Source organism: Podarcis vaucheri, assembly GCF_965113315.1.
Source record: "Podarcis vaucheri genome assembly, chromosome: 1".
Lineage (NCBI taxonomy): Eukaryota > Metazoa > Chordata > Lepidosauria > Squamata > Lacertidae > Podarcis > Podarcis vaucheri.
Window position 1 is genome coordinate 44,456,492 of NC_138759.1, and position 12,835 is coordinate 44,469,326.

The 12,835-nt window shown below is 45.1% G+C and overlaps 2 protein-coding genes across 2 annotated transcripts in view; one reads left to right on the forward strand and one right to left on the reverse strand.

The window, feature by feature from the left end:
* RMDN3 (regulator of microtubule dynamics 3) overlaps nucleotides 1-12,835 on the reverse strand; it is a 276,642-nt gene that overhangs the window by 37,947 nt on the left and 225,860 nt on the right. The window lies entirely within an intron of this gene.
* On the forward strand, nucleotides 560-12,361 carry GCHFR (GTP cyclohydrolase I feedback regulator). Its single transcript, XM_082241405.1, has 3 exons — nucleotides 560-717; nucleotides 5,657-5,751; nucleotides 11,593-12,361. The coding sequence occupies exons 1-3, from the start codon at nucleotides 682-684 to the stop codon at nucleotides 11,771-11,773; spliced, it is 312 nt and encodes a 103-aa protein (XP_082097531.1). The 5' UTR covers nucleotides 560-681; the 3' UTR covers nucleotides 11,774-12,361.

The window sequence follows — 12,835 nt, forward strand, 5'->3', positions numbered from 1 at the left end:
GGCGTGCTCTGGTCCATGGGGTCACGAAGAGTCAGACACGACTAAACAACAACAACAAACTGAAATGCTTCTCATTCCCATCGATTTCAGCGGGAGAGCCCAACGAAAGTTTGCAGTCCTACGCATGCCTTATTTTGTGACATGCACTTAAAGATCGGCAGGTGTATCATGCCGTATATTTCACAGAGGGGGTGCCGACGGAGGCTGGTCTGTGAGGGCATATGGGGCACCGCCCCACTAACCTCTTGTCTGTCTGCGGCGACAAGAAACGCCTTGAATGGAAAAGCAGGAGGAGGTTTGGTGGCGGTGCACGCGGAGGAGTTCAAGGCGGTGGGGAAGGAAGCCTCTGCCCCGCGGAGCCTTGTGGCTGTGGGGTGACCCACCCGGGTATGCAACGCAGCAGGGTGCAGACGAGAGGGTTTTCCCCCCCCCGCACGTGACCCTCTGGCAGTCCAGTTTGGAGCGCAAAAGCGACCGAGCGCCGCCGCGCGCCCCTTAAGCCGCCCGCGCCCCCGAGGCCAAGCAATTCGCGTTCCAGCGCCGCAGACCGCTCGCCGATTGGCTCCTCGGAGCGAGGGCGTGGCCGCGGAGTGGCAGGATGTCACGTGGGCGCTGCGCTGCAAAAGCGGGGCGTGCGGGAGCGGCGGCCACCTTGAGGGCAGCGCTTCGCGGCGGGGCATCATGCCGTACGTCCTCATCAGTACTCAGATCCGCATGGTGAGCAGCTCGCGGGGAGCTCTAGGTGGGCTTGCCGGGATGGTGCTGAGCAGGAGCCCGTCGGTGCCCATGCCCAGGAAGGCGAGGGGCGGCCCCGAGCGGGTTGCTGCCCGCCCGTGTCCGCTTGCAGAGGTGGACTGGGGCGCGAGACGGAGTTGATCCCATTTGCCTTGCAGGAGGTGCCGCTGCTTCCCGGCTATAAAACAGCGGCCGGCCCTTGTTTCTTGCTTTGGCCCCTGAGCGTGCTTAAGTATTTTCGGATCCCGATGGGGCTGTTTCTTTCTGTGCTGTTTAGGGCTGGTGGCGGTGTCATTGGCAAAAGCCCCCAGGGTGGCTTTGTGATCTCGGCATGGATCGAAACATATCTGGCTCTTTTCTGGTTGTCTTCCTTTTTCAGGGATGCCACCTGCTAAAGTGTCCAGGTAACTTAGTGCAGCAGTTCTCAACGGATCCTCGACAGGTGGCTCCTTCCGCCGAGCGATGGTCCCGAGGGTGGTCTGTCTGTTAACATGACCCTACTGTGGATATATCCCAGTGTATCAGACGGGTGACAAGTTTGCCCGTTTGATGCTAAAAGTTGCTCTTATTCAGGCTGAGGAAGCAACCAATGATTCTGTAGAATAGTTGCGTGATAAGACAGTTTGCATGTCCCAGATTACAAACTGATAGCGCTTACTTTTTGTCTCCTTGACAAAAATAACGGACTGAAGCCCAATACTGTATGTTGTAGCTTTGCATGACAAGCAGCTTGAGTCAGATGTAAATTTAGACAAGGCTGCCAGAAGTTCTGTTACATGTGAATGACTAATACTGCTTACTTATGTAGAAGATTTTAGTATTCAAATTGGTACATTATTGTTGTAATTCTTACGACAGCTCCACAAGGTAGGGCAGTTTTATTACTCGCATATTGTAGATGGGAGGCTGCGGCTCAAAGAAAGTGGTTAGGTTAATATTATCTATTTTCATGCCTGAGGTAAGATTTGAACCAAGGAATTCCTCATTCCTATATTAGACTGTTAGCTACTGCACTACACTAGCTCATCCTACAAAAAATGGTAGAAGGCTACTATTTTGTATATTGTACCTTTTCTCCTAGGAGTTCAAAACAGCATATATAGTCTCCTTCTTTCTATCCTCAAAACATACTGTATGTATGTACAGTATGTGTATATGCAGGCATATAAGTATGTATGTATATATGTATTTATGTGTTTGTTTGTTTGTTGGTTTGTATGTATATGTGTATATGCCTAGATAGAACCAAATGAACACATTTAAAGCTGATTGATGCATTATATTTTATCTGCACACTTTAAAATGTAATGTGACGCAAACCCCAGGGAAAGGACCAGAGCTAAGTAGTAATGCTTATGCTTTGTATACAGAAGGTTGGAAAACACTGTGAAATTGCATACCCTGTGATATTATTTCAGCACTGCTCAGTCTGTAAATTACAGTGGAAAGATTCCATGCCATGGTAACTCCCATTGTTTGCAACTTGTGTACATAATGCAGATTAGGCATATCTTCACTCACTCTTTCCCATAATTTAGGCTGGAATCCTAAACACATCTGAGATCATGCATCATTAAACTTACTTCTGAGTGGATATTTATCGGATTGTACTGGGCATGGAAGGGACGAGGCTGGGCATGGAAGCTGCAACTCCTAGCCAACTGAAAATGTCACTTGGCCTTTGCTGAGCACTGCCCCCACACATTCCAATTTATTTTTGCCCATAAGGACTAGAAGCTTGAGTTAAAAAGCTAAGGGAAAGGAAAGGAAAACTGTAAAGCTGAATTTCTGGTCCCAGCGCCACCTTTTGTACTCTATGCTTTTGTGGAATCTCAGAATACCGACAGCTTTGTATATGGTGGCACGTATACCAGTTCTTTTCTGCTTTACTAAGCATGCATTACTCCTAGGTTTGGCTCTGCTGCTGCACCAGACCAGCATAGAGTTCCCTCAACCTGCAGAAAGCTTATGTAGTGATTAAACTGTGACCAGTCTTGGTTGAGCTGTCACTCTGATTTGCTTATAGGGTGGTTGTATGACTATGAGCATTCATCTTGATTTGCTTGCCTTCCCATTATTCAGTCATTTATCCTACATTTCCCTGTGCATTTCCATGTCGCTTTTTGAGCTGCAAAAAGTGTGTTAAGAAGTGAATTTGTTGCATCGCACCAACCTAAATCTCTGATACATGCTTTAATAATAATAATAATACCCCACCCATCTGACTGGGTTTCTCCAGCCACTCTTGGGTGGCTTCCAGCACATATAAAAACATAATAAAACATCAAACATTTAAAAATTCCTGATATAGGGAAATCCCTTTTGCAAAATAATGACTATCGCTCTGTTCTTGCTGGGTAGAGACTCTAGCAGAGTCCCATTATATTCATTGCAGGGGCCTCTGCCTGCCGGCCAGAGTATCAACCTGCATGGGCTAGGTGTATTGAATGTTAGCAAAGGAAAGAAATGGAGTTACAAAACAACTGGAAACTGAGTAAAGAGTGGCAAAGGGCAACGCGGAAGAAACTTCCAGTCATTTTGATCTGTAAACACAAAGGCAGTGTGCCGCAGTGCATAGTGAATCAAATGGAGTTGCACAATTGTGCTTTCAAGATCAAATAAAAGTTAAAAAGTCCAGTTCCTCTCTGATACACAAATGGATATTCTTGCCCTCATTTGTTATGAAAAGCTCTATCAAGTTTCACCTTTGCTCCCTTGTGTCTCTGTGTGGTACACTCTACATTGCAGCACATTAAAAAAAAAGTTTTAAGAAATCTGTAGTGGATCCTGTGGGATAACCAGCCTCAAATAACCTACATGCTTAGGTCTAATTTATGCATGAAGGGACTAAGACCATAGAGTAAGCTGTCTTGCAAGGCTTAGCCCACCTTGGGCGGGACTAGGGAATCAAGACTTTGTTTCTGTCAGCCTACCTTGGTTGCTCGAAGCTCAGACCGCATGGCTTTAACAAGCCTTTCTTGAATTCCTATACAAATAATTTAGGAACTTTTACCACTGTAACTAAGTCAGGTTTACTGCCTGCAACCTCTTCTGAATGCTGTGTGGAAAAGCACATGAATATGATCTTTGCAGAGTTTGTAAGTAAACCATTTTTTAACTGACCAAATGTGTGGTCTTTTTCTATGATGAGGAAAAAGTTTTTTTTTTATTATTTTACAGGGGGATAATTTAAAGGTCTAGCAGCCTATATTTCCATGCTTTACTTTGCTGCATATTTTGTGATGTTAAAACTCTGCTGGGGTTCTCTCACCAATGAGTACTTGCCCCAGACTTGGATCTTGGCATCTAGAAATTCTCCTTTTTAAACCTACAGTATTTTTCCCTTGCCACCGACATATCACACATTTGCTTAAGCAATAAACAGCACAATCCTACTGTTTACTCAGAAGTAAGTTGAGTTCAGGGTGACTTGCTCCCAAATGAATTTGTTTAGGCTTACACCCTCAGTATGAATAAATTCTAGCTTTCTATAGGAGGCTGCCTTTTTTTATTTGTAATGCATATTTTGTAGGAAATGAAAGGGGAGCGAATTTTGAGAAGCTTTAGAACACTGACTAGACCATTAACTAATATGAATAAAGAGGGGGGAAACCATAGGGTGACAACATTTTGTTGTCTGCCTACGGCCATTTCAAACAGTGCAAGTTTCTCTTTCCCAAATACAGTCCAGGGATGTACAAAGCTCACTGGCCAGTTCCTGCAGCACTCGGTCCCTTTACTCAAAGGGCTTATGTAGCTGGAATGCCAAGTCATTTCCTGGACAAATTGCCCAGGAAACGCTGTTGCACTGAATATGTTTTCTGCTGGATGAGAGGGTTTGCGAGGTCATTTGGCTGTGGCGTGCTCTTGTAGACGTTGCTCTGCAGTGCATGCCACAGTGAGCGCGAAAGAGCTCCTTCGTGGTTTCTGAATACCATAAGCTGTGGCAGTTGCACTGTTTTCCTCTTTCCCTTTCCTGAACTGTGGTCTGGTCACACAGTGGACCCTTTTAGCATTGCAGCCTCTTTGTCGTTTACATCAGGCACAGCCATTGTGCCTAATGTTTGGCAAGCATCTTGATGCTTTGGGGTAAAAGGCAGGTTGCTTCTTAGCATATTTTGAGACTCCGTTGTCTGAACATTTTAAAGCAGTATATTTGCAACTGCAAAGTGGCTCCTTTGAGATCTAAGTAAGATTTTGCAAGCATTCAAATGGTTCACCTTTAGCTCGTGGTGAGTAGGAAGTGGCTCCAGGCAATTAGTCAAAGATGCTGCTGCTGCCGCTACTACTACTACTTCTTTTGCTGCTGCTGCTTCTTCTTCTTCTTCTTCTTCTTCTTCTTCTTCTTCTTCTTCTGTGGAAAAGAAGTGGAAGTGCTCTCTGGCTCTCTCCCTGCTCCCCTTATAGGTTGATACGACTTGTAAGTTTGGGCAGGCAGGCTAGTAAAAAGTGTGGCTAGTGATCTTGGTTGCAGCTAAGGCTGGCTCAGCTTCCTAAGTGCCTCTAAGTAGCATAACTGTTTAAACAGTTATTCTTCTAACCCTTCACTGCATTTCTCTTCTCTCTAGTTAATCTGAATTTTAGCATAGCAACTAACTTGGCAGGATAAACGATGCATATGGAAATTCTGGTGTCCCTTGTTCAGCCTGCAGGAGGAGCTCTAGCAGAATGTTTCGTTTTGCATGCCTGCTGTGTCCACCTTCCTGGGCCATGTATTGAACAGCATAAAAGTCTCTGAGTCACTATAAATAAAATTGTCATTGGAATAAGGAAAAAATAAGAGTAATCAATCAACATCAGGATGGCCACAAGTTCCCGACCCTTGGATTAGATGGATTAGACACTCTTGCTAGATTGACTGAATGAATGTCCTGATCCTAATATGATTTTCAGTAATGAAACTGGGTATTTCTCCCTGCAGGAGGTTGGGCCCACCATGGTTGGTGATGAGCATTCTGACCCAAACCTGATGCAATACCTTGGGGCCACGAAAAGAAACATGCTGGGGAACCATTTGTAAGTATTTCTGTGGGTATTTGATCTCCCATCTTTTGGCTTCTCCATCCTTTGGTTAACCAGTCAGAGATTTTGGTAGTATAACGTGGCTTTCGCCTTTTGATTTTGAATGTGCACTGCAAATACAATACTTATGGGCAATTCACATGTCTTTGTGTTCATCACGGGATGCCTGCGGTATCAAATAGGGCCTTCCATATGTGAATAGGCCATCACAGCTACAGCACTGCAGGCAAGATGTTTCTATCACCTCTCAAACCCAAGGTTTTTCAGTGGATTTCAGTCCACACATCCAGTTGCTAGTCTAAATGAAACAAAAATAAAGTAACAAGTGTAGATAAGCCAAGTGAATATGAGAACCAGACTTCAGTTTAGTTTTTAGGCAATACTGAGTTCAATAGACCAGTGGTTTGACTCATACAGTGTAAGGCAGTTTTTTATATGTTCATATGTGAATTGGAATCTAAACATTCAGAGGCACAGTGAAAAGTCCATTACATAGCTGTCAACGTTTCCCTTTTTTAAAGGGAAATTCCCTTATGCCAAATAGGATTCCTCTCAAGAAAAGGGAAGAGTTGACAGCTATGGTCCATTACTAACTCAGTGTCTACATTTTATGTCAACATGTGGAGCACACCATGTTGGCTACCCCTGATCTAAGTGGTTAAAAACATTTCCTCACACCTCATCTATGGCCAAACCGTGCCCTGCTGGTCACCTTCATCATTCAGCTCTGTGAAAACTCTGTGTATTCTTTAGGATTGATGGAACACTCCACCTTGCTGCTGAGATGTTTCCTGGACTTCAATCCAAAGTAAATGAAGAGAGTCCTAGCTGTGGTTGCTGGCTTTCAGCAAAGCTACAGGGAACCAGGCAGAGGGCCTTTTCGGTGGTGGCGCCCGCCCTGTGGAACGCCCTCCCATCAGATGTCAAAGCGATAAATAACTACCTGACATTTAGAAGGCATCTTAAGGCAGCCCTGTTCAGGGAAGTTTTTAATCTGTGATATTTTACTGTATTTTTGGTTTCTATGGAAGCCGCCCAGAGTGGCTGGGGAAACCCAGCCAGATGGGCGGGGTACAAATAAATTATTATTATTATTATTATTATTATTATTCAATCTTGTCCCCTGCTGGCCCCGCCTCTGCTATCCATACATTAGGGAGGGGGAAATCTGAAGCAAGAAGCTGTATACTCGCAGGTCAGGCTCTCTGCTTTAGATCCTTCCACTCAATGCATGGAGGGCAGGGCAATGGGGTTGTGACCAGCAAGTGTGGCCCCACTCTTCCTCTCATGCAGTAAACATCGTGTGAGGGCTTAATGCCAGAGTAGGGTTGGAACAATAGTAAAAAAATAAAATAAAAATGAAGGCCCACTCATGCTGAGAAATTTCAGGAGGAGTGTTCCAGCCACTGCTCCTTGCAGAACTTTCTTCTTGCTTCAGCCCCTAAATATATAGGAAGCTGCCTTGCACTGAGTCAGACCACTGGTCCATCTAGCTCTATATTGCCTGCACTGACTGGCAGCAGCTGTCCAGGATTTAAGATGAAGCTCTTTCCCAGACCTACCTGGGACATTCTGCATGCAGAGTAAATGTTCTACCACTTCCTCATCATTAGTTCAACTTCTGCCTTGTGCATTTTCCCCTTCCTGTCCTCAGTCTGTTTTCAGTCTGGTGTTCCTTTGACATTCTCTCAAGTATGTCAGAAGCCCTTTTCAGGTGTTATAATCTCCTCCACAAGTAGCATTGTGTGATGAAGAGCACCCAAAGCTTTGGCCCACCATCACTGTTCCTGTCGCCCTCCAATGCTGGAGAGTGAACTTCTGAAGCAGGAAGCCGCCTATACTTGTGGAAGGCCCCCACACAATACAGAACCCTGTAATTACGATTTAAACACACAGTTTTGAAGGTGATACTTTGTTTCATAACTATAAGGTGAGACTGAAAATCTCTTGAAACAAACAAGTATTTCAGATTTGAAGAAGAGGAAAATTAAGGAACATTTTTCTCCCACATGAACATTGCCCTCAGAGATAAGAACTAATAAATGGTGAAGAAGAACTAGCATTTCCCCCCTGTCATTTATAATCATGCCCTTCTTAAAACCACAGTGCACTCTTAATGATGTTTTCTGCTCTTTCCCTTCTCATTGTCATATCCCCTGATCGTACAGTTTATACTTGAAAGCAACTATTTTACTAGCAGAGAAAAAGTGATTTAATGTGTAAAATTGCATTGCTGGAAAATGGCATTTGTTGGAAGCACCAGCTTGTCTTGAGAGGCCCCCTAGAATTCTGATCAGCTGCCTTCCTGCAAGTGCCTTCAAGAAAGAGTGAGGACCTTTAAGCCTTGGGTGATGAGTGTGGCCCTCGAGGCCTCTTTTTGACCCTTGAGACTGTCCCTAGGCCAAGCCCCCTCCTGCCGCTGAGTTCTTGTGCTCACCAGAGAAGTGTCCTTATTCATTTCCAGCAGGTGTGTGGCAACTATGTGGTGGGATGTAACAACAACAACAACTTTATTCATACAACAACAGCAACAACAACAAGAACTTTATTATTCATACCCCGCCCATCTGGCTGGGTCTGCCCAGCTACTCCGGGCAGCTTTCAGCATATCTAAAAACACAAAACATCAAGCATTAAAAACCTTGACGTGAGAGGAATCCTACCTGAGATCTTGTTTTAGATTGGATATAGTCAACATGGTGCCCTCCAGAATTTGTGAATTGCAACTTCCATCGGCCCCAAAAGGCAGGGCCAATGGTCAAGGATGATGGGGTTTGTAATCCAGAACAACTGGAGGGCAGCACGTGGCCTTTCCCTGCTCTAGGGCTTGCTGTGAGAAGTGTCACTCCCTCATGTCAACTTTTGTATTTGTCTCTGGCTGACGTGTCTCCAAACATTGCAAGTTCTAATTCTTACCCCATCCATTTCTAGGATGCAATCAATGTTTAGTCAGTGGGTGCTTTTCCTGTCTCCATTGCCACGGAGAAGCGTAGCTTGCCTCCTCCCTTTTGTAATTGAAGAGGAGGAGGAGGGGGAAAAACAAAAAGCAAACCTGCCTTGGTGGAATGTAGGGCTATACTTGGCATCTTTGCTGTGGGTGTGAAAACCTGCATTCCAGGAAGGTTAAGTCAGAGGGATCAGTTCAGAGAACCAAGTAGGAACACAACCAAGGGAGGCCTATAAACTATCAAGGCAGAGATTGAGCCATACTAAGGGAAGATTGCTTTTCTAAGCAATTATGGCGCTCTTCAAGTTGTAAACGACTTGTGAAGGGCATATCTAGAACACTTAAAGTGTTATAACTAAGTAGCTTTTAACTGTATTAAAAATCCAGTTGCACTAAATTATTATGCAGGTAATCCACTATTTCAGTAAAATAATTCCTGTTAGTTTTAAAGCAGATGTAGGGAACCTGAGGCTCTCCCGATATCGTTGGATTCTAGCTCCAGCCAGAATGGTCAGTGCTGAGGGATGGCGGGAGTTCTGGTTCAGCCGGAACTGGAAAGTCACACGTTCCCCACCCCTGTTTTAAAGATGCAAGTGGATGGTTTTTAAATTGAAAAAAGTATTTTGGAGTAAGCCTGGAAATCTTAAAACCAGCATGCATCAGCTGGGATTACAAATGTAGTTAACAAGAAAGTACCTAAATAAATGGAGATTGTGTGGCTTGAATCTGGGTCATACACAGCCATGGATTTCCCCATGGAGCAAGACGACCTCTCATCTAGCCCAAAATATGTGGCAAGGTAAAGGACTACCAACAAAACCGGCGGAGAGGGACTGAAAGAGATTTGAGAGCCTCGGACGTGCGGAACCCAGGCTAAGAACTGATATTCTGGACATGTTTCGGGAAGGGACGCAAATCGGGGATGGGAGGGAGGGAAGGATCTAAATTTAAACAACACTCAAGACCAGGGGGTTTAGTTAATAAGAAAATTATTCAAGATAAAATGAGAAATCGATGGAAGAGAATTGGGGTCCAACTTAGGGAAAATTTATTTTTGCTTTTCTTTATAAAAGGATTAATATTAAGATAAAAAAGGAAATGCCAATTTGCTGACATAAATTTGGGAATAGGGATGCAAGGGAGGGGGTGGGGGGAAGTCAAGGACTAGGGTTAGAAAATTAAGATTTTCGGAAATTATATATGTTTGTTGTCTTTTATGTTTGTTTTGGTGTTTTGTGTTTTGTTTTTGTCTATATAAAATGTGAAAACCCAATAAAATTTTTTGAAAAAAAACAAAAACAAAATATGTGGCAAGGACCACAGAAATGTCAAAAATGTTTCGGCGATGTTAATTATCCTTTATTAGTTGGGATGTATCAAGAGCAGAGTCGATTTGGATTCCCCTGTTAATTTCTTCTTATCAGTTAAGATTCCCAAGTTGTAGGCCGTCCTTCCTATTTCCTCATTCTTCAATGGGCATTTTAATGTTTCTATAAGTGATCCCTAAACTGAAAAAAGAAAAGATACGCTGAAGATTCCACAGCCAAGTTCAACTACAAACTTGCATTTACAATTGGTTTTGACCTCACTCTGCCATGAAGTGTGTAAGCTTCATGCTAATCCTATCTAGGTCACCCAATGCCCAAGTTGGCAAGAGCTGATGGGAGTTGTGGTCCAAAACATTTGAAGGGCACCAGGTGGGATAATGCTGCTCTAGGTCAGGGGTCAGCAACCTTCTTCAGCCGCGGGCCGGTCCACTGTCTCTCAGACCATGTGGTGCGCCAGACTATACCGTATTTTTCGCCCCATAAGACACACTTTTTCCCCTCCAAAAATGAAGGGGAAATCGGGGTGCGTCTTATGGGGCGAATGCCTGCAAGTCTCGTGCGCCCGGCAGGAGGTCCCACCAGGTGCGCAAGGCTTGGGGCGGCAGCGGACTGCTTGCGCGCACCTAGAAGCTTGGGGCGCGCTGAGCTCAGCACGCCCCAAGCTTCTAGGTGCGCGCGAGCAGTCCGCTGCCGCCCCAAGCCTCGCGCACCCGGTGGGACCTCCTGCCGGGTGCGCGAGGCTTGGGGCGGCAGCGGACTGCTTGCCAGCACGCAGAAGCTTGGGGCGCGCTGACCTCAGCTCGCCCCAAGCTTCTGGATTAGCGCAGGGGTCCGCTAGCCCTGGGAGAGGCGCCCGGCTCTCCCACGCTAGCGGAGACCTTGCCGGCACGCAGAAGCTTGGGGCGCGCTGAGCTCCGCACGCCCCAAGCTCCTGGTGTAGCGCAGCGCACCTGGGGGGGAAATAAATTTTTTTTCCTTTATTTCCCCCCCAAAAATCTAGGTGCGTCTTATGGGCCGGTGCGTCTTATGGGGCGAAAAATACGGTATTTTGAAGAAAAAGTATGAATGAATTCCTATGCCCCACAAATAACCCAGAGATGCATTTTAAATAAAAGGGCACATTCTACTCATGTAAAAACACGCTGATTCCTGGACCGTCCGCGGGCCGGATTGAGAAGGCAGTTGGGCCGCATCCGGCCCCCGGGCCTTAGGTTGCCTCTCCCTGATCTGGATAGTGTGATTGGTCTGTATGGGGTCTACTACTAGCAAATCAGAGGTTAAACTTTCCAAGCACAGGAGGAGCTGGAAAGAACTACCTTTGGTCCCAAGGCCTGAGGTTTCCCAACCCTGTCCTAAGTCTTCCAAAAAATTGAGATGGCAAAGCCGTGGGCATAACCCTGATCCGCACCACTTTACATGTCCAGTTACTTTTTAGGTTTAGATTGTGCTGTCAGAACCTTGATGGAATTTGGTAGCCTTCCCCAAGTGGAGGTTACAGTTCAGCTAAAGTTATTTGGGAAACTGCTTCTTCTCATTGTTTCCACATCTTGTTTACAACAGCTGGGAATACTACGTGCACGATGCCCCTCGGATCGTCTTGGACAAGCTGGAGAAGCGTGGTTATCGCGTGATCAGCATGACGGGAGTGGGCCAGACACTGGTGTGGTGCCTCCACAAAGAATGTACAGAGAACTCTGATTTTCTCTCTGCCCAAGATATTGCTGTAAATCGCCCGGCATAGTCCTGCCTTCATTTTCCAGCGTGTTACTCGTTTTAAGGCATTATGAAACATAGGTACCACTACCACAAGCGCATCATAGGAAGGTGGGCCAGTTAGGGCTGGCGTTGGCCTGAAGAGATCAATCCTTTTTGAGCATTAATTGGAACGCCAGTCCAGAACTGCCAATATAGCAGCATTATCCTCATTTATTCCTGTTGAATGATGAAAAGCTGGCATTAAAGTAACTCTCTCAGGCTAGAGTGGCTGGGGGGGAGAAAAGGCCAAGCTTATAAGTTTGTTCCTTTGCTGAGAAAGGGGCGGATGCTGCTGCAGAACAAGTTGATCACCAGTAAGCACAGCATATCTCCAAGATAAAAATAATCTAGGGTGTACTCAAGTTAACGAGTATGAATAGAATCCTGAATGTGGTTTTTTTAGTTACCCCTTCTATACGCAAACTGGAAAATGGAGGCGAAAGGTCCTGTAAATATTTGAACATCAGTTTTGTAATTGTACCAGTCCATTCATTGCTGGGATTATTTGGAACTGTGTTTATGCAGTAAGCCGTTCTTAAAATAGCTGGCAAAATAAAATAATTTAACAAACAGACTTCACATTGTCCAGAGTTTAATTCCTTTGAAGTAGCAGCGGGCAAGCGTTTTAACTCTTGAATGAATTTCTGAGAAATAATGAGCAGCTGCCGCTAAAAGGCTTTAGAAGAAGTACACAGATAATGACCCTGGATATGGGCCAGTTCCTGCATTGCCAGATAATGAATCAGAGGCCCACAGCCTTAGTAGAATGATAAAATTGTAGAGTTGGAAGGGACCACAAGGGTCATCTAGTCCAGCCCCCTGGAATGCAGGAATCTTTTGCCCAATGGGCTCAATCCCACAACCCTGAAGTCTCATGCTCTACCAACTGAGCTATCCCAACTTGTACAGCCTTCCATTCTTCAAGAAGCTGATATGGCAGTATCATGGGCTATTTACTGATTTAGTAGTGTAGTGCCAAACCATTTACTCCCCTTGTGTTTGAAAATATGGTCATGTACTGTGGCCAACACTGATTATATATAATATC

Excerpts from the sequence above, each read along its gene's own strand:
- GCHFR (XM_082241405.1), top strand. The coding sequence starts at position 682 with ATGCCGTACGTCCTCATCAGTACTCAGATCCGCATG. Across the intron at positions 718-5,656 it reads TCAGTACTCAGATCCGCATG|GAGGTTGGGCCCACCATGGT; the intron begins GTGAGCAGCTCG and ends TTCTCCCTGCAG. Across the intron at positions 5,752-11,592 it reads AACATGCTGGGGAACCATTT|CTGGGAATACTACGTGCACG; the intron begins GTAAGTATTTCT and ends TGTTTACAACAG.